At 44.3% G+C, this 21,887-nt stretch overlaps 2 protein-coding genes across 2 annotated transcripts in view; one reads left to right on the top strand and one right to left on the bottom strand.

The window, feature by feature from the left end:
* Positions 1 to 6,073, top strand: part of LIN9 (lin-9 DREAM MuvB core complex component) — a 38,835-nt gene extending 32,762 nt beyond the window's left edge. The window contains exons 12-15 of the mRNA XM_063391137.1: positions 2,592 to 2,717; positions 3,036 to 3,218; positions 3,324 to 3,421; positions 4,712 to 6,073. Of these exons, the coding sequence (XP_063247207.1) occupies positions 2,592 to 2,717; positions 3,036 to 3,218; positions 3,324 to 3,421; positions 4,712 to 4,817 (513 nt within the window). The 3' untranslated portion in view covers positions 4,818 to 6,073. The remainder of the gene's footprint in view (positions 1 to 2,591; positions 2,718 to 3,035; positions 3,219 to 3,323; positions 3,422 to 4,711) is intronic.
* A 2,079-nt stretch (positions 6,074 to 8,152) lies between these two features.
* Positions 8,153 to 9,382, bottom strand: MIXL1 (Mix paired-like homeobox). Its single transcript, XM_063391138.1, has 2 exons — positions 9,083 to 9,382; positions 8,153 to 9,008 (listed from the first exon to the last, which is right to left on the bottom strand). Exons 1-2 carry the CDS (start codon positions 9,368 to 9,370, stop codon positions 8,592 to 8,594), a joined length of 705 nt encoding a protein of 234 aa, XP_063247208.1. The 5' UTR covers positions 9,371 to 9,382; the 3' UTR covers positions 8,153 to 8,591.
* Positions 9,383 to 21,887: the final 12,505 nt, after the last annotated feature.

Genomic DNA, 21,887 nt, shown 5'->3' with positions numbered 1-21,887 from the left:
TGTTGAACGATGTGATTTATTGTGATGAGATTTCTCTTTGTGCCTACAATGATCATGTGCAAGTGTGCATTTTGTTACTATGCTTACTACTGCCCCATCCCTGCGTCTCTGTAATTTTCTTCTTCTGTGTCATGGTGTTGTTCTTCAAAACCTTGTTGTTATCTTTTCAGTTACTACATTATTTTTCCTGTACATCAAATGTCTTTTAATTTTGTGTGTTAGTAACTAAACTAGATGCAAAGAGAAGTGAGATTAAAACATGTCATTGCAACCTGCAACTCTCATAATGAAAAATTACCAACTCTTCTTAATTTTTTTTTTCTGAGATATTCGTACTTTTGCATAGATAAGGACGTCTGTAGGAATGACAATATCCTTCCTCCAGCAAGAACCTGAATGTTAGCTCAGCTATTAAGTCATAAACTACCTGTATTGTTACTTTTCTTGGTCTCCTTATTCCACGTAATTAAAAGAGGAAAAAAGTAACTGGGAATGAATTCTAGAAACAGATGCCAAATTTGATACATTTTAGCTCAATTGTAACCTGGTTCTAAGTACTTTGAGATACTTTGAAATTCTTCCCTTCTCTATTTCCTTTGAAAAGCAGCAAACATAAAGCAACCCCCACTACTACTCAAGGCTGTCCTGATAAAAATAGAGGATGTGATACCTTCCTATTGGGCCATATTCTTAGCTCATCTTCTAAGCCTCTTTGTCCCTTGGCAATCCCATCTATGTTTGTGCAACTGAATATGTGTTGATTCTCCTTTTAAATATATTTTCTTTGAACAAGAATCTTTTTCTGACCCCAATTCACTTTGGCATCAATAACATACCTGAACATGAATCAAATTGAATCCTTTGAGTTCATTCAGGTGTACTTTAATAGTCAGACTATGGTAATAATTCATACATTTGTCATTTGACAATTGTTAAGAGTACCACTGCTGTTTGGTTTAAAGTAATCCTTTTATGAAGAGTTCTGTTTAATGACCAGTTCAACATAGAAATAAATGGAACTGACAAAAATCAAAAATTATACTGAATGTAGGCCATTATTATCTGGCAATAATTATAAATTTACACGAGTCAGGGGATGTCTTCAGAGGAGTTAATAATGTATACAACTGTACATTTTTTGTCTCATTTTTCTTGACATCACTGTACTAGTCTAGGTTGCAGGCTATAAACAAATTACTTTGTACATAAACCAGTAAATATTTGGATAAACAAGTATAAATTGAAAGGACCTGCAGTAAAAACAAGGTAGAGGTAATGCTGGTTGTCTCAGGGAAGCATCTAGATCCCTGGTGACAGAGGTGTTACCTGCTTCAATCTACTGAAGGCCATCCATCTTTGTCAGTTTAGCTGTTCATCAGTGTTTCCAGGTCTTGGATTGTGCCCAGGTCAGAAATAGTGCTGGTGCTGAGAAATGTTTCTTTTGCCATCACTCACATAGAATGCCCTTAGCCATTCCTCTCCAAAAGGAAATTCATAATTATCTGCAGCTTTCACAGCTAAGCTGAAGCAGTCCAGTTTGCTTTTAGGGAACTGGTCACTGGAGAAGGTCTGAAAGATTTGATTTTTTTGTCTTCCAGAGCGTCAGAAAGTATGCTAAAATTGTGCTACTTTCCAGTGCATTCGGAAATTATGGTGTTAATTTAAAACCCTGTTAAGTTGGTATTCAGATTTGTAAATCCCTGGAGATCATCTCAGTGGTTAGGTTTAATGGGGAACTTTGAACTGAACTCATGACTTAAACCTTTTGAGATTTTGACCAGGATTATCCTGATGGAGGCTCTTGACTTTGCAATTTGCTTTATCTTGTGTGTGAAATCTATAGCTACAAGTTTTGATTGTAGGAGGTACCTGTATCTCAATCCTATGGCTGGAACTACCTCTAGCTTCTCTTGCAAGAGGCAATTTGGAGAGGAAATTTTATAATAAATTGTATGTTTTGTTTCAATTTCATAAATATCACCCAAACAATGTCAAGTTGTATTCTGAAAAGAGTATAAGAAAAAAGGTACTGTATTTCGGTACTTATTCTTTTTGTGGAAAGTCATGCTTACAAAATACTGTTACCAAATATAAGCTCTAGTAAGGCTCTTTTTTGGCAGAACTGTTAGCTGTAACAGAAGGTGTGCAGCACTGAGTCATCCTCAAGTGCCCAGTAACTTACTAGCCAAAAGTGCCTCCCACCCTGCAGCAGAGGTGGCCGAGGCCGCATTGCCCTGTACTGTTCCCCTGCTGGCAGGATAGTTTTCTGCTCAGCCAGGAGGGAGAAGCCATGCCCAGCTACTGGAGGAACAAGGAAGTCAGACCAGTGTCATCTTCTGTACCATTCACCACCATAGATTATTGTAGCACTTCACGATGGGAATAAAAGCATGGTTGTTACCTGCACAGTTTCACTTGGAGTTATAAACAGTAATACTGCATTTTAATGTTTTGTATGTTAACATTTTTCTATTTGACACTGGGATTTCAAATATCTCAGTATTATTTTCAAGTAAAAACTCCTTTTGATGAGTTCAAAATCTGTAATTGTACAGTATTGCATTAACTTTAACATGCTTTGTTTTCCACAGAAATCCTATTCCATGCCAATTGGCATTGAGTTTCAGAGGAGATATGCAACAATTGTTCTAGATCTAGAACAACTAAACAAAGACTTAAATAAAGTTTTGCATAAAGTTCAACAGTATTGCTATGAGGTAAGATTTTGCTGGAATCTCTGTGTACTTGGTGGTTTTGCTCAACCTAAGTAGGAAACAGAATTTCCTGGGAATAGGGCATAAGTGGAGGTCACTCTGAAATGAAACTATTGGTAGCTGTGTTGGATTCCTTCTCTGGAATTTGAGCTGCCTTTGAGCAACACTTTTCCTGATACCTGTTCTTAAGCAGACATGCATAAAGAAAAAACACTGTGTACCATACACACACGAACTGTCTTTGAAATCATCTCATTTCACACATGCACCAAATGCAAAGGACATCTTCATTCTTCATTTCTCCTTTTTATATCTCTGCAGCTTGCTCCTGACCAGGGCCTCCAGCCTGCTGACCAGCCCACGGATCTGAGGCGCAGATGTGAAGAGGAAGCCCAGGAGGTCGTCAGACAAGCAAATACCTTGTCAACAGGACAACTCTGTGTGGAGAGTGAAAATTTAACTGATCTTATCTCTAGACTTACAGCAATATTGCTGCAAATTAAGGTAAAAAGTTGGCACAAAATAGCTTCTCCCTACAATATGTAGTATTAAAGCTCTGCCAGTTTTTGTGCTGAACTGTGAGAACATTTTTGTTGTCTTCTTCTACAGTGTCTAGCAGAAGGAGGTGATCTGAATTCCTTTGAATTTAAATCACTAACAGATTCATTAAATGACATTAAGAATTCAATAGACTCCTCAAATATCAGGTATTACTTTTTGAATATTTAATTCTTAATTACACACTTTGTGATAGTTCTTACTGTATTTTAGAGGTGAACATTGATTGTAATTAAGGGGTTTAATCTGATAACTTCTACTTATAGGAAGGGTCCCATCTGAAAGGGGGCTTCTTAAAGGGAATGTGAAATGAGCCGTTTTCTCTTTGAACCTATCAGTGAAGTAACATGTTAAAAAAATTTTTTTAAAGTGCTAAATTGATACAGCAACAGCTAGACTTTCTTATTCTTTAGTCATTTATGACAACTAAAAATTTCTTTCAGAACATTGTCAGATTTTGAAATCCCACTAGTAATACCCATTTTTTTAAACCAGAGAACAGTACAATTTCAGTATTCTTTTTGCATACTCCAACCTCTTGTCTAAAAATATCAAAAGGTGGCATGTGAGACAATAAGAGATTCTGAGCAGCTTCCATTGGCAAGATTTTAAGCCAAGAAACAGAAGAGCAGCCATATTGTGCCAGATCAAAGGCTAATGTAGTCTAGATGGGCCATTTTTCAACAGATGTCACAAGCAGCTGCCTGAGGAGACATCATAAAAATAGCAAAAATGTGGTAGCGAGAGCATAGTGATACTTGTCTGGAGTACCCTGCAGCCTCCAGCAATTTGTGACCAGCATTTTATGCTGCCAAATTATGTCATTTAGAAAATAAACCTAAATGCTAAGTATTCTTTTATATCCTTATTATTTGTATTGCTACATAATAATGGGAGGCTGTTCACATGAATTTTTAAATTTTAATGTTTTTTTCCAAAGATAGTAGGATGGCCTTTTGATTACAAAATAATTACCAAGAAATGCTGTTTTATAGCGTTTTTCATTAGGAAAAACAAAACCAAACCACAAACATTAGTGAAACTTCTTTATAATGAACCCTGCAAATTGCATATTGGAATTGATTCAAGTAAAGGTTGATGAACCTAGCAAAGAAAGTGATGATGTTTCCATTTCGTGGTACTTATTTTGGCCATTTTAGCATCTCTTCATAATATTTTAATTTCACTAACTCTGATCATGTTAAAACCTACTTTAAGTGCCCAAGTCAGTGACTCCTGATTTCTTGCAGCTGTTTGTGCAAGATGTATTTTCCCACATTTCTTTGTCAAGTTGCATTTGTATGTACTGCTCTCCGATTCATTTGAATTCTTGTACAGGCTAGGTTCACATTTGATTTTTGACTGCAGAGATATTCAGACATAACTCTTACATATGGGGTTTAACATTTCTTTCTTTCCTTCTTTTTTTCTTCCCATAGTTGTTTTCAGAATAACGTTGAGATCCATGTTGCACATATTCAGAGTGGTCTGAGCCAGATGGGAAACTTACATGCTTTTGCAGCTAACAACACCAACAGAGACTGAAAACTTCCTTCCAAGTGTACAGCAAGTAGTTTTGGAAAAACTTCTTCCTTTCTATAGGCTTCACCAAATACCCTAACTGCCAGAAGATAAGGGAAGAGAAAACCTCTCAGAAAGGACCCTTTTAAATATATTATATCTGCTTCTTAAGGAAACCAGCATTACTGGCCAGCGTTATGTTAGATTTCTCCATTTGTTATTCACATGCAGTAGTTTTGCTAATTGGTAATCTCTTAGTAATTGCATTGATTATAGTAAACTTGAAAGCATACCTTCATATAATTTGAACTTAGTTTTTAAAAGTTCAGATTAATTCTGCACACCTCTTGCTGTTGGATCTCCTGGTATGTTAGAAGTGCCGAAGAGGAAATGGCTTGAGTTAGTAGCCACATGGCAGGTCTTTGTTGTGTAAAGCTGCACCTCTGTGTTGCTCTTCAGAGCTGCCAGGTCAGCTTGGGAAGCCCAAGCGTTCCTGATCTAAGGAAGCAGCAGCAGGACAGAGCCAGCAACCATAAGCTGTAAACTGGAGGATGTTGGGCAGGTCTATCGATCAGTCAGTGTCTTGTTGGAACTCTTAATTTATCATAACTTATAGAAGGAGTCTTATGAAGGAATATAAAAATGTAACTGTTAACTTTCCAGAAAGAGATTGGTTATGGCTTTTTCCCTTCATACGGGGCAAAAGAAGTGCTTTAGGTGGTATTTTATATAAGTGACTGGTTAAATGTATTGTTTTTCCAAATCTTGTTTGTTTTGCACAAGTTTTAAATTAGATAACTGGTTATTCAACAATACCTACCATATATAAATATGAAGATTTTTATAATTAAAGATAACCAGCGAGGTAAACTGCAAAAATAAGAAGTGATAACCTGCCTATACCTTTTGGAATGTTAATCTTGTAAAAAGTGTGTATTGGTTTGTTTAAATAGTCTTGTAAAGCTTCTGTGTAATGAATTGTTTCCAGATATGGATTTTCACAGATAGCTGTAGAGATGTTTTTGATTCTTTTAGATGCCTCATTAAATAAGGTCTTTTATATGTTAATGTATAAAGAATATGTAAACAGGATTATTTTCAATTTTAAAATTTTGTATAGTTTAAAGATGCTTCTGTATTCTGTGTTGGTATTGTGCCACTGCAAAACTTTAGTGCAGAGTTTATATTTAGCTAAATTTGTTCTGTTAATTAAGAGAAATGCATAAATCTTTTATTCTCAATGAAATTTGTAACTGAATAAATTGACCTATGAGAGTTGATATATTTCACAAAAATGCAAAATTTTTTGCAGATGGTCTCAGGTCATTTTTTTAAGAGAAGCTAATTGCTGAAAATGAAATGTTATGAGGATGAGGTAAGTAGCTGTTTTAAAAGGTATTTAAAAATTTTACAAGGGGCACTATAAAATAATGATAAACAGTAATTTAGCTGAGTTACCCAGGAAAACTTACCTTTCATAATGCAATAGAACATCATAGTGGTCCCTGCAATTGTTTTTGGAATTATGTCACTGGTTATTTTGCGGTGTTACTATCTGTCTGATGAAGACAGCAAGGAGTCCTCTGCCAGCACCCTTTTCATGTAAACAGAGAAAGGTGCCAGAGGCTAATTAAGGGTACATAAGTTTAGTCAGACAGGGAAGTAATTTGCTCTACAGCTAACTCAGGAGAAAGGATCCATCCCCTTGCCCCCTATACTCACGTGCCTGCTGCTCCCTCTGCACACCTCTGCTCTGACCCCATCCTGCTCTGTTGGGACTCAAGCTCAGCATGTGCACTGAATGCTTTTGAGGAGCAGAACTTCCCAGTACAAAACACCAGGAGGGTAATTTGGCCCTGTTGATAGCAAGCATCCCAAACTGTGCAGGAGACAAGTTGTAGACACTAGCAGAGGATTTGGGAACCTGCTTTTCATGACAACCTTTTATCCTGCTGGACACAGAATACATTGCAGTAACCACTACACTCCAGTCTCAACTCTGATTCCTTAGGTATGATGGTTTTTACATGTGAATACTTAGATTTGCTCTACAGCATATTTTCTGTTGATGTTGGGGTTTTTAATTATTGCAGGGTAATATATCAGAGAAAGATCTGTCATTTGTGATAACCCACGTACTTTCACGGGTCATTTGTCCCACTTATGTAGGCAATGTGAATATACACTTCTTTTCTTTTCTTTAAAAGGCTGCATTTCTCCTTGGGTGCTGATGTGTTGGGTCAGAGATAATGTTGGATTTTGGTGACAGTAACAAACACAACTGCTTTTGCTGAGTGTGCCCCAAGCATAGCAGGAGTCTCAAGAACTCACAGCAACTACTGTTCCTGAAGTCTGCAGGAACAGGACAGGTTACTTTGACTTTTTATAATCAGTAAACTTGAATTTACCCTGAGCCCCCAAGAAACCATGGTCTCATTTTCTGTCTCTTCCTACAAGTGCTTCTCTTCTGGGGTTTTCCTGGTCCCAAGCATAGCACCCAAGTCCACTTGGGACAGATGGTGTCTGAGGTAGGTTGGTTGGGTTTTGGTTCATGTTTTTTTTCAAGGGTAGCCCTGGGATTTTTTTGATGGAGAATACTAATCAGCAACCCTGCCATGCCACTTCACCTTGCAAGCTTGCAGTCCAACCAGCATTCAGCTGTCCCAGATCTCACAAACACAGGTATGTTACGGGGTGGAACTGAGGGATTTTGTGCATTGGTAATTTATTCTGTGGGGCATGATTCCTGATTTAGGGTATTTCTGCCACCAGTACATGGATTTTTCCTGTGCTTCTTGCATTCAGGTCCAACTTGCTCTGCTAGGCTCTGAAGTACTATTTTGTAAGCAGGAAGAATTGGCCTTATTCTCAACATACGTACAGAGTAATGTATCCCTCCTCAATAAATTGAATTAGAGGAGACTTCTGTTGTTACTGATTTTGCCATTCTCAGTGCAGAGCCATTCAGCCCACAACTGATCATGTGAACAGCTTCTGTGTAACCCCTGCCTAAACAGTGTCCACAAAATACTCCCATTTCTCTTAGTTTAACATTAACCTTGGCTTAAGTGACAGACTTGAGGCTTTTGTCTGAGCACTTGGGATTTGGGGGTTTGTATGACTTAGGCCAGACTTAGGCCATTTCCATTTAGAGATGGGGGTGTTTGTTTAGGGCAGGTTTAAGATAAACACTGACTGAGAAGGTTTAAAGCAGTTTCTGTAACCTGTCCTTCAGGTCCCTTAGGTTGCTTATTGACACCCAAACTGCAGCCATGGGTCTCCAGGACCTGGGAAGAGAACCTGCAGCTGGGATATCCACCACCTCTCTACCCCACTGTCAACCAAGGTAAGAAACCTTGCCCCTGTACCAGGTACACACAAAAGCAGATCAAAAATGTAAACCTTTATTTTATTTTCCTTGGTCAAAAAACGCTGACAGACCGTCACTCTTTTCTAAGACCAGCCCCCAGCCCCAAAACACAGTGGGTTTGGGTTAGCTTTTTAGCTAAAGAAGGTTAAATAGATACACTAAACATGATAAAAGGAAGCTTTAAATACAGTGTAAAAGGATGCCCTCAGCTGATGGAGCCGACCCGTATCTGTCTTAAATAAATAGGTACAATCAGTTACTACCCGATAAAGTGCATCAGTGGCAGGCAGCAGTGGTGTGAGGTAGCGCGGTGTGTGACTGCTCCCCGCCCGAGCAGCGCACCGCGGGACGGGCTCCGGCGGGAGGGCTCCGCAGCGCGGCCGGGGCTGCGCCTTTCACCTGGCCCGGCCCGGGCCGCGTCCCGCCGCTCAGAGGGCGCGGAAGGCGCCGAGCGCGTTCTCCTCCCACTCGGAGCCCGACTCCGAGTAGCCGCTGGTGTCCTCGGCGTCCGACACGGGCGAGTACTGCCCGCAGAAGGCGCGGCCCGGCGGGAAGGGGCCGGCGGCGCTCCCCGCGAACGAGGCGGGCTCGGCGCCGCCGGGCTGGCCGGGCGGGAAGCCCTCGAAGCCGGGGCCGGGGGGGAATCCGGCGGCCGGCGGCCACGCGTAGGGGGCCGAGCCGTCCTCCGTGCGGGCCAGCGCGGGGAGGGCGCAGCGGGGCCTCTCCGGGGCGCGCAGGGCGGCGAAGCGGGGCGGCCGCGGGCAGCCCGGCGGCGGCGCGGCGGGGCCGGGCCGGGGCGGGCCCCGCTGGCGGCGGGACTTGGCGCGGCGGTTCTGGAACCAGACCTGGGGAGAGAGCGGCGGTGAGCGCGGCGGGGCGGCCCCGGCGCGGCGGGCGCGGCACAGCCGGCGCTCCTCACCTGGATGCGGGACTCGGGGATCTGCGTGGCGTCGGCCAGTTTCTCCCGCAGGTAGATGTCGGGGTACATGGTGTCCTGGAAAACCAGCTCCAGCGTCTCCAGCTGCGCCGCCGTGAAGCTGGTCCGCTTCCGACGCTGCGAGGCCGCCGGCGTCCCTTCCGACGGCTCCGCCGCGGGAAGCGCCCTAAGGGCGGGCGAGGCCGGGCCGGGCCCGCCGCCCCCCGCCCACCTGCCCGCGGGCAGGGCGGGCGGCTCCGCCGGGGGCTCCCCGAAGCGCAGCGTGGCCATGGCAGCGGCGAGGAGGGGGCCCGGACGGCCCGCCGGCTTTATAGCCGGGGAGGGGGCTCGGCAGGGGCGGGGGTTCGAGGGGGCGGCACGGCCCGGCGGGGAAGGTGCGCTCCGGGCACCCCGCCGGGCCTCGCGCCCCAGGCTGCCCGTGGGGTGCCCGACTGCGGCGGCCCTGCCTTGCTCAGCCAGAGGACTCAGCGATGCCCTATGCGTGCCTGGCAGGGGTGGGTGATGGCTGGCAGCCCGCGACTCCCCGCACGAAACATGGACAGCAGGAGGGAGAGGGCAGCGGGCTTTGCATCCACACGCAAAAAGCTGGATGTTGGCAGCTTGGCACCCCGAGAGGACCCAGGGCAGCGGCTGGGTTATTTCTGATACAGCATCTGGGCTGATAGGGTTATGGAGTTCACTCCCTCCAGCTGTTGGTGTGGAGGTAGATGCTCTTAAGCAGCTGACTGCTTTGGATCGTGCATGGTGTGAGACATAAAGCAAACAGAAGTTATCTCTTCCCGTGGCCGCGACTGCTACGCTTGCAGTGCTTTGGTGCCAGCTGTCCGGGTGGTGTTCAGCTTCCTACTCTGCCTGCTGCTGCAAAAACATCTCTTTCGTTTTAAAATGCAAGTTAAACACACCTGGAGCAGCTCAGACAGGGCAGAGGCAGACACTGGTGGCATCACCTTTTCCACCACTTGCTAATGCCTCTACACAAGGCACTTGCACCTCCCGTGTGCTTCTGCCTTAGCTGATTCCCAGACGGACAGGTATCGTGCTGAAATGCTGCCTGCACACCCCAACAACACCAAGGCCCTTAAAATGGTTTGTGCTCATTTTACTTTTTACAATTGTCTCCCAAGAAAAGTTACTTTGTACAGAAAATCACGTTAAAATTGTTAAAAGCTGGTTTTGGAAGTTTTGTTCCTAAAACATTTGTAGCTTTCTGCTTTTACATGTGCAGTCCAGCTGCTTTCATGACTGAAGTTTCTAGGTTGTTCCTAAAATCATGGGCTATAGCCTGCAGACAGCAGTCAGAGACGTGAGACTTGTACAATGTTCTCAACTAGCAGTGTAATGAGAGGGCACAGTGATGAGAAAGGGCACAGGTGAGTGGTGATCAGAAAGCACAGACAGCATTATTTAAGGTTTTTAGTGAAAAACTCATGAAGAGTTGAATCACTCTGCAGGTTCCATGAAGAGCCACAGGTGGCAGCAAAAGAGAATTATTCCAGATTATGTTTACATGATGAATGTTTTATTGTATTTTACATCAAATAATATTCCTGAAAAACATAGCAGAGGTTTCTTTTCTGAAGGATTTAATCCTGCTTGGAATTATACCAGTATAAGAATATAGTTTCTAGGATTTGGTAAAGTTTGATTAAGTCTGCCAGACAGGGAGAGCAGGTATTGGAAGAAATGTGTTTTTTCACACACATACACATGTTTTTCTTTCAGCAGCGGCCAAGGCTTAAGGAGTTGCTGGCACCACAGGCCCCCCACTGTTCACCCCTGTCCTGATGCCCTCCCTTTAGCTGAGTATGTGTCAGTCCACACAGTGTGATCAGGGAATTAACCCAAGTTAAATTAACTTCACAGTAACAACAGTTGGGGTTTGTTGGTTGGGTTTTTTCAATCCAGATCCTGGATTCCTGCCTGTAGGTTACCAATTTCCTCAGGGTGGCTGTACAACCAAGAGGATACTGCCAGATGGAGCAGGAGGGAAATGAGGGGATCCCATCTGGGGTGCTTCTAAGACTGCCCCACCTGGATCTGATTCTGGGCTAGCAGAGAACAAAACTGAGACAGACTGCCCAGGAGCATGGTGGTTTTCAGTGTCAGACTTCCCATTAAGACAACTGTCAATGTATATTGAACAGATACTTAGGAAAGAGTGGGTACTGGGAGCTAATAGACCTGTTCCCAACTCATAAATCTGGAAATGGGCTGACTCTTTGATCTCTGACTGCTGTGACATCCTTCGGTTCCCTTGCCCTTTATAGTTCCAGAGGTGTTCCAACAGCTGTCTTGTGACAGCAGCTGACACGCTTCCCCATGGTGAGGAAAAGAGCCCTGAGGCTTCCCAGGCCTCAAAACTTTCATTGGGAGACACAGATTTAACAATTATAGACTTTTTAAAAGTCTGCATTGTTACAATGGAAGTAAACTGACTTCCACACTACATTTTGTGGCATTCCATGTTGTCCAAGGATGCAGTGTGACCGGTGGCTCTGCCATGTGGATTAGGAAATTCTGTGTCACTGAACTGTGGGCAAAGCGGTCGGTGCCCTTGGTGCAGCCCAGGATTACACACACAGGCCCTGGGGTGTGGGGTTCACACTCAGGCTCTTCATTACCTGGCTGCAGACAATTGTATTTTCCAGCAGACATACCTGTGAGTGGATGAGACTGCTGTGGGCAGGTCAGGCTGTGCTGCCTGTCTGCAGGTGCTGACTTCGGTTTTCTTCTAGTCTGCCTCAGTTTCCCTGTCTGGGCTGGCTGGCTACTATCAGCATGTTCAGATATCTTGGGGATGAGTTCTTTTCTGCTTACCAGTGGTATGTGCTTTTGCAAAAGCAAAACAATTCTGGAGCGAGACCAGAGCCCAGGAATCATATTTTCCCTTTCCTATTGCTCAGAGCATCACACAATAATTTTGTCCATGGGATCCTCATGGCCACTCTTCTGTACTGGCTTGGTTTGAAACATATCTAAGGTTGCATAAAAGCAAGGGGGACAGTACTGATTGTAAAGGAGTGTGCTGTTAGGTGGACATCAGTGTAGGAGGCTTCTGCCTCCCCCCAGGCAAGCAGGGTGGCATGAAAGACAGCTCCTTGCTTCCTTCTGGCAGTTCTCTCCCCTCCCAATGATCCCACAGCTCCCACAGAGTGTCATCCCACTGATGTCCTAAAAGCTGTGCCTGTGGGGTAGTGCAGTGTGCCTCCTGCAGCAAGAAAATAGTGCTGTGTCTAGATTCAGTGGGTACTTTTCCTGACAAGTAGTTTTCCATCCTGCTGTGCCCCTTGTAGTCTGACAAGGAAGTTTCTGATGCCTTGTGGGTGCAAGCATCTGCATGGAGTCATACCCAGGTAAGGGCTGGAAGCATTTGGATGACATTCAATTTTGTCCCTTCCTGTTTTGCAGACTTTCTTTTATTTGTGTCCCACCAAGGCACAAAGGGTGATTTTATGTTTTCCCTCGAGAAGCAGAAGCTGTGACAGAAGTCCAGAAGTGGCCTGCTTTTTGTAATTAAGATGGCTAAAACTGAGAGAGCTATCTCTAAGGGAAAAGCAGACTGCCTTGTGTTGATATCAAAAATTACAGGCTGCTTCAGAAGCTGTTCACACTGATCTTCACTCTGTTTGTCAGGAGAGAAACTTCTTGTGCTTTTGTCTGTGCTGGGAGTGCCTCAGCACTGAGGAATCTGTGCCAAGAGGATTCACAATAGAAAATGTGCCTGTACCTGCAATAAAACAGTTTTAAGCTTCAGCTGGAGAACATGTTCTCACATCACTGCTGCCAGCTCTGAGCATCCAGCAAGGGTAAGACAGGCTCTGAAACGGCAAGATTGTGGAGAAGCGGGGAGATAGGCCCTGTGGTGACTTTTCTGGCTAGCTGGCTCTTCAGCCTTTTGCATGTCAAAACTGGGGAGCTTCTCTCAGGCTCTTGGGGATACAAAGTCATCTTTTAAATGTGCAGTTTAAGATCCTGCCTTATGTGACTTAAGGAACTGGAGCTTGGGAAGCATGCCAGAATGCATGGCAAAAGTATGCAGCAGTGTGACACACAGACATGGCTTAGCACACAAGAATCACACACCCTTTAAATAATCAAAATGTGAGCAGTTCTGCTGCTCAGTCCTGGAGGGAAGGGACACCAGGGGTTTTGCCATGCCGTGATTTGTAACCAGCTATGCAGCCTTGGCTGTGTTCAAACTCCTCTGGCTTGTCAGATGACACATCACCCTGCTCCTTCTAGAACTCTACAGGGACACAGTTTGTGCAGTCTTTTGTCATTCCAGCAAGGTTTATTGTTCTTTTCTTTCTGGTGGCTGTCTTCAATGTGAATTCTCTGGTCACTAAAGCTAAGATTGAGGGTTTTAGTAGCGGAGATTTAGCAGTCTCTTGTCAACCTGACTAAATCCGCAAAGATTTGGTATCTTGGAGATCTCAATTTCTACATCAGTTTTAATTGAAATTGGCCAAAAAGTTCAAACCTTATCACAGAATCATATAAACATTTGAGTTGGGAAGAACCTTAAAGATCATCTAGTTTCAACCCCACAGCCATGAGCAGGGACATGTTCCACCAGACCAGATTGCTCAGGGCCCCATCCAGCCTGGCCATGAGCACTTCCAGGGATGGGACATCCACCACTTCCCTAGGCAACCTGTGCCAGGGTCTCACCACCCTCACAGTAAAGAATTTCTTCCTAATATCTAAATCTACTCTCAGTTTGAAGCTGTTTACCCTTGTCCTGTCATTACATGCTCTTGTAAAAAGTCTCTCTCCGTGTATTAGGAGACTAGCCAAAAGAAGGGACAGTGGTCACATAAAGCTGATTTAATTAATTTAGAGAAAGTTTAAGAAAAAAATAAAACCACAGTTTTGCTGTGAAGACTTAAGTTTAAGATATCCCTGGATAGCTTGTCCCTGAAGAAGCAATCCCTGGATAATTATCTCGCGAATTTAAATTAATTATAGTCCAGACACATTTTTATGGTTGCACATAAAACTACATTTGCTCCAGAATTTCTGCTGGCAAGAAAATACCGTATAATTTCCAGGTTCTCTAGCAGGGCTGTGATACCAAAAATTGTTTATGCATGCTAGGCTTAGGTTTTAAGGTTTTTTGATTCTGCCTAAGAGGAAATCTTTATATGAATACTTAATTTCCCTTTGATTGCTTCTAGTCATTGTGACAAAGCTCTTTACAACCTCCAAATGCTTTTAGAGGTTTATCAGGTCTTCCCAATGTGCAGACACAAGATCTATATATTGAGGTCCATCCAGGCTTTTAGGTAGAGTTCTGAGATATTACAATGATGTCATGTTTTTAATTTAGAGTGGTCATTTTTCTAGTCCTCACAGCTTTAACAAGGAAGAGCTTGAGCAGGGTGGGTTGTGTATGGTCCTCACTCTGGCATGGCTTGCAGATGCCTTGAAATATATTCCTGAAAGGCCTGAGCTGCCTGTCCATTGTGGATACTCAGCTGTGTCCCTGAGAGCCCCTCCTTGCCAGAGTCCTCTACTGGCAAGAGGGGGCTTGCCTTGCTGGTCAGCCCAGAGAGTGTGTTCACCTCCAGCTGGGACACAGAGAGATGGACAGAGCCTGTGTCTTACTGCAAGGTCAGAAATGGGACCTGGCTGTTTGCTCCAGGCTGTCCCAGTGGGCAGTGGCTGCCTGGGCACAGGGGAGCGAAAGGGAGATGGTGCTGTCACAGTGTCCTGAGTGTGACCTGTGACCGAGGGGCTGGGCTGTGAACCCCTTTCAGCTTTTGTACTGATGGGGTAAAAAAGGCACTTTGGGCACATCTCCAGTGTGACGCAGCATTGGGGAACAATGTCAGAGCCTGGTGATATCAATGCCCAACACAGCTTATTTCAGATCACCAGGATTGCCCAGCAGCTCTATGGGCAGATAGAGGGTTAAAATAAATGCAGTGTGACAAGAGGTTATGTTCTCTCTGAAAGATGCCTGCCTTGCTTGGCTCAGACCTGATTACCTCTATATATGCACGATTTATTTTCCTTTGAAAATTCAGCTGCCGTGTCTCCGTGGCTTTGGCCATGAGGAACTAATAGTATCTTGTGACTTTAGCCCTGTGCTTAGGAGGGGGATGTGACTTGGTGGGGTGAGCCATTTCCTGAGAGGTGTGAGACGGGACTTCAAGACCTGGTGGTGCCATTCGTGTATTCTGCTCCGGGGAGCTGATAAGAGCTTCAGACACACAGAGAGCCTTGAAGGAAGCGGTGGGGGAGGCGGGGAGGCGTAAAACCCCAGCAAATGCATATGAAAAGATCAAGGGGTTGTATTTGTGAAATCCCAACAGGAACAGATTTGGGGCAAGATGCCCAGGTTCAGAGAGGCCCCAGACACAGCAACAGGGCAAGAGCAGAGTATGTCTGATGGCGGGCAGCTGGCTCCCTACCATCGGAGGGAGAGGAAGATTCAGGATTTGGGAGTGGGAGGGAGATAAGAGCGAATGGTGGGGGTGGGAAGAGGGAAAAGGCAGTAGGGAGAAAGCTACCTGGAGATAGGAGGTGCTGGTTGAAAGAGCAGAGGATGTTTAGTGTTGAATTTAAATATACGTAAACCTCAGCTTACCTTTGGGTTTTGAGATACCCTGAGAATGGCAAGGTGTATGTACCTGACCCTCACTGGTGCTTCTGCAGTGAGAGGGCAGTCCCACCAAGTTTGCTATGGCAGCAAACCCTAGGCTTAAACAAATCCTTGTTGCAATTTCTCTCTCTGCCCTCTCTTGATTTTATATTTATATTGTGAGACAACCTAATGGTTCTATTTAATCGTATTTACTGTATTGCTCTGCTTACTCACATGCTCTAAACAAGGTCATACCCAGCTCTTAGACATATTTTCCTTAATGAACATTTGCTGAGAACTGTTGGTGCAGGTGGTTGTGTATATAAAATAACTGCGTTATCCAAACTCCCAATAGTGTTTAATTAATTCACTGTGAAAGCAAAGGAATATAGCTGCAGATGAACAAAAAAAAAAGAAAGGAAGACGATAAGAACACTAGAGCTAAGGAAAAAGACAGGACCATGTTTTCCTCCTTTTCATACAGCACCTACTTAGAAGAGGCAGCCTGCCAGGGTGCAGCCAGAATATACACACAGAGTAGGGCAGGCAGGGCAAAGCAGAGAGGTCACATCCTCCTCTAACAGCACTGGATAACAGCAAGAAAAACTCCAAACAGTTCCCCCTCTTCAGGCTCCTTAGCCTTAGCAAGAAGTGTTAGGGCATTGTTCTCTACCTTTTCTTGGCAGGCTCTTAAACCCTTATCATCGTCCCCTGCATCATGTGATAAGCTCTTCCTTCTACTCCAACTTAATAAATGAGTCACAAGATTCTGTGTTTCTGTCTTGCAGTGTTTGGTATCTGAGAGCATGAGCTGCTGAAATTAATGTATTTTTATGTAAATGTTACCTTGTTTGTTTGTTTGTTTGCTACAGCTTGTGTCTCATGGTTATTGAGAAAAGGATCCAAATGTGAAGCAAGTTTTGGTTCAAAACCAGAAGACAATACATAGAACCAGAACTGTCTCAGTATGGTTGGATGCCTGTTAACAATATGAACACGGACCCATGATCTTTCTCTGTGCTACCTTGGTGCTATTAAAATCCACCAAGTTTTCCCTCTCTGAGTGGTACTGCCTGGAGAATCCTTCATCTGGCTTCCCTGCTGCGTCTCAGGCATGTGCCAAGGTCGGTGCTCTGGCTTCAGTCTAATTCATTCTAAGTGTTTCCCATCCTCTCTTCTGATACAGTTTTGGAGATGAGGGACCTTTAGTCTCCTGTATCGTAACATTTACAACAAAACCATTTTGCTTTTGCTCTTGCATTTTTTCTGGGCTCTTTAATTTCAAAGGTTTTCAAGCCTCTGTAAAATTTGGAAGATTTTCAGGTTTAAGATGTGGATGGAACGTGGGAAGTTTCACCTGAGCTGGGGTTTTGCAGTTGATCATTAAATCAGCAGTACCACATGATCATAGCTGGGGAGTGCAGTGGTTACTATGCCATTTGATGAAGTCATTATCTTCTGTGCATGAATTGACTCATGTTTTTTTGCTATTTAAAATCAAAGAGAAATGCCACGCAATTAGGCTTTAGGTAGGCATTATTTCAGTGGGTTATCCTGACATTTGTAAGCCCACGGCACAGTTTTCTGGTGCCTGACTCACACAGAAGCTCCACGCGTTTGCACAGAAGAGTATCCCCATCCTCCTCCCCCACTAGCCCGTCCCCCTGCCTCAGCCATCCCGGATAAGTTGTCCAATAGCGTCCTGTGTGTTGGCCCACTCCTCTGGCAAAGGCACTCACTGAGGAATGTCCCTGCCTCCAGCCTGCACCACTGCCCCCCTGGGCTACCCTGCTCATTCTCTCACTCCCATTTTATGTGACAGCTGTTTTTCTTCCCCTTTTATTCAAGCTCAACTCCTCTGCTTTTATTTCTGGCATGGTTATTTTTCTATTTGACTTTGGCTCTGTTTGCCAAGGCCGCACCCTTGTCACCTCCTTATTCTGATCCTCTCCTTTGCTGGCTAAAGGTCCTCCTCTTCTTCCTTTTATTGGTACTTTTATTTCTTTTTCCACTATCTTTTAGTCCCCATGATTCTTACCCCTCTCTTTTGCATATGATCAAACTTGTTTTATACATTACTTGCAGGATTTAAGAGTTTTCTCTGTGACAGCTTTTCTTCCCTGTCCCTGGAAGCTTCTCCATGCTGCTGGACACATGGCAACGAGCAAATACATTTATTGCTCCAGATGGGACAACTGCAATCCAAGATGGATCGTGACTCTGGGCTGAGCTGATCTCAGCAGCTCTCTACTGCCATGTTAGCCATCCCCCACATCTTTACAAGACCATGTTTTTCCTTTTTTGCAGTCACATCTTTGCAGCTGGGATACCTCTTACCTAAGGTGTTTGAGGTAAGAGAAGGTTTAAAGGAATGCTGAAAGTTTGCTGCAGGTCTGAGTGAGCAAAAAAGGGTGCAGCAGCTTTATAGTGTAGCAATTCCACTGCTGCTAGGCTCTTGTCACTGACAGCCTGCAATGTGGCTGTAGACAGAATATTTATGACAGTGGCTGGCAATTGCAAAGCTGGGCAGGATATCACCTGAATCACAGCATCACCTGGGTGTTTTGCATCGTGTGTGTCTTGGTTAGTGCCAGCATAGCAGTGTTCATGGTTTCTGGCATTTCAAAAACATTGTATTTCTCTCAGATTTTGCCAGGATAAGGGCAGAATTGAGAAGATAAGGAGCGTCCTTTGATTAATCTCTCTTGGTTGAGCTCTCCTTCCTCTGTGTTTTGTATTTTTATCAACTAAGGCAGCAAGAGTCCTGGCGTGTACAATGCAGTCCAGGATAAACAGGGAACCAGCTGCCAGTAAAAATCCTAAGAGTCCAAGGACTGATCCTACCTGCCCACAGAGCTTGATTTTGCATCTCTTCAGACAGATGGTGATCTTTCCTCTGGCTGCATGGAGCAGACTCCTGCTTTAGGGATCAGGATAATTCCTAAGAGCCACACAAGTGCCCAACTAAGCAAACCCCCCTGCATGTTGCACTTTCCTCATCTACTCGACCTTTATTCCAGACAAGTTTTGCATTTCAGATTTCCACAGCAGCAAGTTGCCATTAACAGTGTATACCCAAGTCTGGGCTGTCCAAACACACCCACCAAATGCCACTGTAACTTGCCTGTGACCCCATTGCAAAGAGAAGGTGCATGGCACACTGGCAGAGACACACAGGGTTGTTCCTAGAAGACGTCTGTTCCAGCGTCCTGCTCTCCAGGCCTTTATCTAATCTTGAAGCAGTGCAGCTTCACCAGATTCCTTTGTCTAACCAAAGTGCAAAAGCTGTTTTCAGGTGGGAATTTTACTTAGGACTATGTAAAATGTGTAGGCACGAACAGCTGCAAAAGACCAGGTCATTTATTCCAGGTCTGAGTGAATTCTTTCCCTGTCCACACTTCCCAGGGTCACTTCTCAATCTGGCCTGTGTTTTCAGCAGCTGGAAAAACCATCAACCACATCACATAAAAGTAAAGACTTACTTTCTTTCCACAACAAAAGGAGAGCCACTCCTGTGAAATCCTCTCCAGATCTGTGGGTCCAGGTTCCTGGCTTTCTCCACATAGGCATGTGAAAATCATGAATTGTGGAAAAAAAGGGTGATGAAGTGCTTTTTGGAGCACTTGCAGAATAGCCATAGTTTAGATAATGGCTTTTTTTTTCCTCTGGGTGAAGTCTGAACCATTTGGGAGTTGATCATTGAACATTGATATGAATAGGAAGGGGAACATAACATAAAGAGGACAGCAACAACCCTGAGGCTGGGAGACTTGTGTGGTTGCTGGTGTCATATGCTGAAGCAGAAATTTGTTTGACATTTTGGAAGGGGAAGTCAGTGCTGGTCAGTCCTGGCTGCTGCGCTGGGTAGGTGCTGATTCATTTGGCTATGAGGATAATCCATTTTGCAGCAGAGAGGAGGCTTGTGTCTGTGCAGTTTCCAGGAGGAATTGTGCCATCACACCCTATGAACAGTAAACAGTGTCAGATTGTGAAAGGGCTTGTGCCAGTAAGTCTCACCTGTGATGTTTTTGGCAGGCCATCTAACCAACACCCAGGGAGGGCTCACAGACTGGTGATGCACCATCTCCTCACATTTTGCAGTCTTTCCTGGTGAAGGTAGGCTAGAAATCCCTGGCCTGGCCGGACTTCTTGCCAGGACAGTGGCTCCTTGCAAAATGAAACAGAAGTCAGGCAAAGAGTAACATATTGACATTTCCCCATGAGGTCATTTTCATTTAGGATCCCAGAAGAAACCATATCTGAAAACCAGAGTCCTCAGTCACAGACTCAGAAAGGAGTTGCAGTGCATGTAAAGCTGTGAAAGTATCCCAGGAAACCCAGGCCATTCACATGGAGTATGTCCAGTTTATGGAGTAGTTGGGATACTCAGACACATGCAAAGACAGTGTGGATTTAGTCATTTTGGGGGCTAAACTTGAGTCCTGGATAAACTTCAGCTTTGTTTCAACTAACTCAGCTTTGTTATTTTCTTGATATGAGTACAGTGCAGAGCTCTCTCCCAAAAGCTCTGGAAGCTGCTGGTCCAGTCCAGAAAGGAGGCTGGGTGTGTGATGCTCCTCTCCAATGATTTTTACTGCACAGTAGCTTTTACCCAGGTCCCAGCAGCATCCTGGTGGCACCAGTGATAACAGTGTAAAAGCATTTGGACTCTTTTGGTTTGGACAGTCATCCATGAGGCACTAAGGCTACCTTCAGTGAGGTACTGCAGCTATTGGTCACTTCTGACCAGATTTGATTGCTGATCCTGAGACAAAAGGTTTCATTCTGCTCTTCCTGGAAAAAAAATATTCAAGGGCATTTCTAAAACAAGCAAACACATCTCCAGGCTTTCACTTCTGTGCTGCTATTGCATTGCTTCCTGTGACCCTCTCTCCTCCCAGCAATGCATAGATTTCAGGTTGCAAAGGCTGGGTGGAGTATATTTTAGAGCAAGACTCTATTTAGCTGTGATGTCAACTGCAGCCAACTATAAAAAGCTCAGTAATGCTCTTTGAAAGTGTAACAGCTGCTGCTCTACACAGTCCCTGGTGTATTACAAGTCCGCCCTACTTCATGTTCACACAACCAAAATAAAATACAATAGCAATCATTATATAGTTCAAGGAATTTGGGACATAATCTCCCCAGAAACCAGGAGGAATTCAAGGTTAGACAAACTGAGTAATTTTGCACGGTTTGTTAACAGAAAGGTAATTTTACCTGGATTTGCAAAATTGACTGACTTTTACCTCACACTGACAATCAGTGATCCCTACATAGTGACAAAAGAGCAGCAAACCTTCCTTTGGGCAGCTCTGCTGGGTGCTGTTCACACACACTTACAAACAGAGCTCTTGCATGGGGTAAGTCCATCAATATTACCCAACATATAAAACCCATTTTCATCCTTAACTGGATTTGGCCATATATATTTCAAAAAAACCTCTGACCAGGCCAAAATTTCCCATAAAAGCAGGAAAGGAAACTGTTGAAGGAAACAGGATTAATTAATCTAGAGTGAGCAGATAGAAGTGAATGACTGTGGAATTGTGCTAGCACTGTACACCCTCACAGTACTAGAGAGGTAGTTTTGGCTGGGTCTCTGTTAAGGACAGCCCTGAAATGGCGGATGTTGTAGAAAAGCCTTTCTTTTTCTTCCCAAATCTGAACAATAAACATTCAGGGAGGATCCCTGCTTTTTGCTCTGTGGACTTGCTTCTATTGAGGACTTCAAAAAATCTTCCAGGTATATATCTGCTTTACTAGAAAATAGGAAGGTTGGGGAACCTGCCCACAGTTATGTGAAAGTCAGTGAGTGGCAGAGCAAAAAGGTGAGCCTGGCTGAGCTTTCCCCCTTCCCCGTTGTTGCTGGCCTGCCATCTGAGCTGACATTACCAGTGGCACATCCAATTCCATTTTCTGAAACCATCTGAGACAGATTAAACAATATGAGTCCAGGAACCAACAGTTACATAAAAAAGAAGGAAAGCTTCAGAAAAAAATCTCATGAGTGCCCAGTTTGCTGCAGTGGTTGCTTTAAGTACTGCTGGGGCTGAGCCGTGGCTTGGCAGGGCCTGTAGTGGGGACCAGCCAGGCTGGGGGCAGCACCCTCCTGCCTAGCAGAGCCTCCAGTTCCTTTCTGCATCCTCGACACAGGACTAAACAGTGCAAAGTGGCTGCAATGTTGTAGGCAGGGTG

This window comes from Prinia subflava, chromosome 2 (genome assembly GCF_021018805.1).
Source record: "Prinia subflava isolate CZ2003 ecotype Zambia chromosome 2, Cam_Psub_1.2, whole genome shotgun sequence".
Classification (NCBI taxonomy): domain Eukaryota; kingdom Metazoa; phylum Chordata; class Aves; order Passeriformes; family Cisticolidae; genus Prinia; species Prinia subflava.
This window is presented reverse-complemented; position numbering and strand designations above follow the sequence as displayed.